Source organism: Arachis duranensis, chromosome 7, assembly GCF_000817695.3.
Source record: "Arachis duranensis cultivar V14167 chromosome 7, aradu.V14167.gnm2.J7QH, whole genome shotgun sequence".
NCBI lineage: Eukaryota > Viridiplantae > Streptophyta > Magnoliopsida > Fabales > Fabaceae > Arachis > Arachis duranensis.
Window position 1 is genome coordinate 59,859,163 of NC_029778.3, and position 4,434 is coordinate 59,863,596.

Sequence of the window (4,434 nt, forward strand, 5' to 3'; positions counted from 1 at the left end):
TATTGGACCTCTTTGAGACAGGTCGGCCTCTTCATGTTGAGTATGGCTTCACATTTATTCGGGTTTGCTTCTATGCCTTTTTTAGTTAGCTAGAAGCCCAAGAATTTTTCCGCTTTTACAACAAAGGTGCGTTTTGAGGGGTTTAGCCTCATCCCATGCTTCCTTATTGTAGAGAAGACCTCAGAGAGGTCGGATAGCAGCGTTAAGTTCTCTTTTGTTTTGACGAGCATATCGTCTAGATATATTTCCATGAGTTCTCTCAGGTGGGAACAAAACACTTTATTCAACAACTTCTGGTACGTGGCTCTGGCATTTTTAACCCGAAAGGCATCACTATGTAGCAATAGTTGGCTTTTAGAGTAATGAACGAAGTTTTCTCTTGGTTCAGCTTGCACATCGGGACTTGGTTGTATCCCGAGTAAGCGTCCATGAAAGACAGATACTGATAGCCTGTGGTCGCGTTGACTAGAACATCGATGCTAGGGAGAGGATGTGGATCCTTGGGACAGGCTTTATTGAGGTCGGTGTAATCAATGCACATTCTTCATTTTCCATTTTGTTTTTTCACCAGAACGAGATTAGCTAGCCACAATAGATACTTCACCTCCCTTATAAACCCTGCTTCCAGTAAGGCTTGCACTTGTTTTTCCACAACCTGTGTCCTTTCTAGCCCAAGCTTTCGACGTTTTTGTTGGACAGGTCGGGAACTCATATATACTGCAAGTTTACGTGACATCAGTTGGAGATCTATGCTAGGTATGTCGGAGGCTTTCCAAGCGAAGAGGTCAGGATTCTTTCTTAATAGGTTAATGAGCTGTTCTTTCAGGTCTTCCTCCAAGGTAGCCCCTATGCTTTTTGTTTTCTCAGGACGATCTCCGATTTGTATTTCCTCTACTTTGCCTTCAAGTTGAGGGCGCAGTTCTTTCCGAGTTCGGAGACCGCCTATTTCGATAGTGTTGACCTCTTTTCCCCCATGACTGCTGATAAACCACTATTTCATGGTTTATCTTGTGCTCAATTGAGTGGTTTTTATCAACTCTTTACCAACTTATTCATACTATTTGCATGGTATTACATTCTCCTTCCTGATTTTGTGCTATGATCGAAAACATGCTTCTTTGGGCTTTAAATTTGCTATGTTTAATCCTCTCTTATTACCATTCGATGCCTTGATATATGTGTTAAGTGATTTCAGAGATTACAGGGCAGGAATGGCTTAGAGGATGGAAAGGAAGCATGCAAAAGTGGAAGGAATACAAGAAACTGAAGAAACTGCTAAAGCTGTCCAGCCTGACCTCCTGGTACTAAATCGACCATAACTTGAGCTATAGAGGTCCAAATGACGTGGTTTTAATTGCGTTAGAAAGCTAATGTCCGGGGCTTTGCAATGATATATAATTTGTCATAGCTGCCCTGAAGCCAGATGACACAAACACGTGGATCACGCGGACGCGTGACCTGGCAAAAACCCAATCCACGCTATCACGTGGACGAGGCTTCCGCGTGACTTTGCAGTGACCTATACGAACCAGAAATTGCTGGGGGCAATTTTTGGAATGTTTTTGACCCAATTTTTGACCCAGAAAACACAGATTAGAGGCTATAAAGTGGGGAAATGCATCCATATATATACAACTTCTCATATACATAATTTTAGGTTTAGATGTAGCTTTTAGAGAGAGAGGTTCTCTCCTCTCTCTTAGGTTTTAGGATTTAGGATTTCTTTTAGGATTAGGATTTCTACTTCTCAATTTCCAGGTTCAATATTCCTTTAATTTATTTTCTACTTTTATTTATTCTATTACTTTAATTGTTATTTATCTTTCCAAATTGGCTTATGAACTCCATGTTAGAATTGAAATCTTTATTTAATAATTTGAGGTATTTCAGATATATGATTTTTATGTAGCTTTCTATATTCTTGGCTTTGGTTGAGTAATTAGAGACTCTTGAGTTATCAAACTCTTTTGTTGATTGATAATTGGAAGTTGCTAATTGGCATGAATTCCACTAACTCTAGTCTTTCTTTGGGAATTGACTAGGACTTGAGGATTCATATTGATTTATCCATTTGACTTACCTTCATAGTTAGAGGTTGACTAAGTGGGAGCAACGAGCAATTCTCATCACAATTGATAAAGATAACTAGGATAGGACTTCTAATTTTCATACCTTGCCAAGAGTTTTCTTAGCTATTGATTTATTAATTCCAGCAATTTATTTTTCTTGTTCAAATCTTTCAAAACCCAAAAAATACTATTTTCCATAACCAATAATAAATCATACTTCCCTGCAATTCCTTGAGAAGATGACCCGAGGTTTGAATACTTCGATTATTTATTTTTATTGGATTTGCTTAAGTGACAAACAAAACTTTTGTACGAAAGGATTCTCATGTCGATTTAGGAACTATACTTACAACGTGATTATATTTATGAATTTCTTTACCGATAGAAATCTGTTCGTCAACTGCCTTTTAAATTAAGGCTTTCATTATAGAACTTACGTGCTAGTTTCTGGTCTCCTTTGATGGTGGCAATTCCTTTCGTTGTGGGAAATTTCTTGCATAGATGGGGTGTGGAGACAGCAGCTTCAAGTCGGTTCAAAGTGGTCAGACCTATTAAAGCATTGTATGTCGAGGTTACATTGACCACAATGTAATCAACACTTAATGTCTTCGACTTTGCACCCTTTCCAAAGGTAGTGTATAGGAAGATGTACCCAAGAGGTTGGATCGGCGTAACCCCCAGTCCGAAGAGATTATCTGGGCATGCCTTCAGATCCTTTTCCTCCAAACTGAGTTTATCAAAAGTAGGTTTAAATATGATATCGATCGAGCTGCATTGATCTATTAAGGTTTTATGAAGGTACGTGTTGGTGAGGATCATGGTTATCACCACAAGGTCATCGTGTCCAAGTGTTATCCCTTGAGCATCTTCTTTAGTGACCGAGATGGTAGGCAAGTTGGGGAGTCTGTTGTCTTCTCCAACTTGGTACACCTCTTTTAGATGCATTTTTCTTGATGATTTTAATATTCCTCCTCCTGTGAATCCTCCATTAATCATATGTATATATCGTTCGGGGGGTTGTGGTGGACGTTCTTCTTGTCCTCTTTCCTCATCCCTCTTTCTCTTCCTTGGGTCATCTGACCTGTCCTTCAAGTATCTGTCTAGTTGGCCTTCTGTGACAAACTTTTCTATGACATTTTTTAAATCATAATAGTCGTTGGTAGAGTGCCTGTACAGTTTCTAGTATTTGCAGTATTCTGTTCGACTTCCTGCCTTCTTGTGCTTAATTGGACGCGGAGGTGAAAGCTTTTCAGTATGGCATATCTCTTTATACACATCCACTAGAGAGACCCATAGGGGAGTATAATTGTGGTATTTTTGAGGCTTCTCCAGGTTATAATCTTCCTTTTTCTTGGGTTCTTTCTCTTTTTTTCCGAGGTGGATAGGGAAAGTTGGTCCTCAAGAGTGGTTCTCTTAGTCGGGAGTTTTTCTCTATGTTGATGTATTTCTCTGCCCGCTCTTGTACTTCGTTCAGGGAAGTCGAGTGTCGTTTGGATATGGACTGAGAGAATGACCCTTCTTTGAGGCCATTAACTAACCCCATGATTACAACTTCTGTAGGTAGATTTTGTATCTTTAAGCATGCTTTATTGAATCGCTCCATATAGTCTCAAAGTGTTTCCCCTGTTTCCTATTAGCAACCATCTCAACCAAATCAAGAGCTTCCTCAAGAGTCTTTTTCATGCAGAGAGACTCGCCTGCAGAATTATTCAAAGACATTTTGGCAGTCTCAGTAACTCCATCATAGAAAATCTGTAACTGAATCCAGTCTGAAAATATGTCAGGAGGACACTTTCTGAGCATTATCTTGTACCTCTCCCAGGCTTTATAAAGAGATTCACCCTCTCTCTGTCTGAAAGTTTGAACATCAGTCCTCAACTTGGTCAGCTTCTGAGGTGGAAAGAACTTGGTCAAGAATCTATTGACCAATTTATCCCAAGTATCCAAGCTCTCCTTGGACTGTGTATCAAGCCACTTCTTGGCTCTGTCTCCTACCGCAAACGGAAAGAGAAGTAACCTATAGATATCCAGATAAACTCCATTGGTCTTCACAATGTCATAGATCTACAGAAAATTTGAGATAAAAAAGTTTAGGTCTTTCTACGGGAGTCCATGAAATAGACAATTTTGTTACACCAAAGAGATGAGTTGAGACTTTAACTCAGTTGTTAGCAACCACAGGAGGTACAACAATACTATTGCTATAAACAAATAGAAAACAAAAAAAGTGGGACTCTCTACGTCAGAGTGAAGAGAATTCCCAATGAGGTAACTTGAGTAAAACAAATAAAATAAAATAAACAAAATAAATTATGCTGAAAATTTTGAAAATAAACTAAATAAAATAGACTAAAAATTTTAAAAT

The 4,434-nt window shown here is 38.9% G+C and overlaps 1 protein-coding gene across 1 annotated transcript; it reads right to left on the minus strand.

Moving 5' to 3' along the window:
- Positions 1-2,465: 2,465 nt before the first annotated feature.
- On the minus strand, positions 2,466-3,612 carry LOC110273596 (uncharacterized). The gene is made up of 2 exons (XM_021126793.1): positions 3,608-3,612; positions 2,466-3,237 (listed from the first exon to the last, which is right to left on the minus strand). Exons 1-2 carry the CDS (start codon positions 3,610-3,612, stop codon positions 2,466-2,468), a joined length of 777 nt encoding a protein of 258 aa, XP_020982452.1.
- Positions 3,613-4,434: the final 822 nt, after the last annotated feature.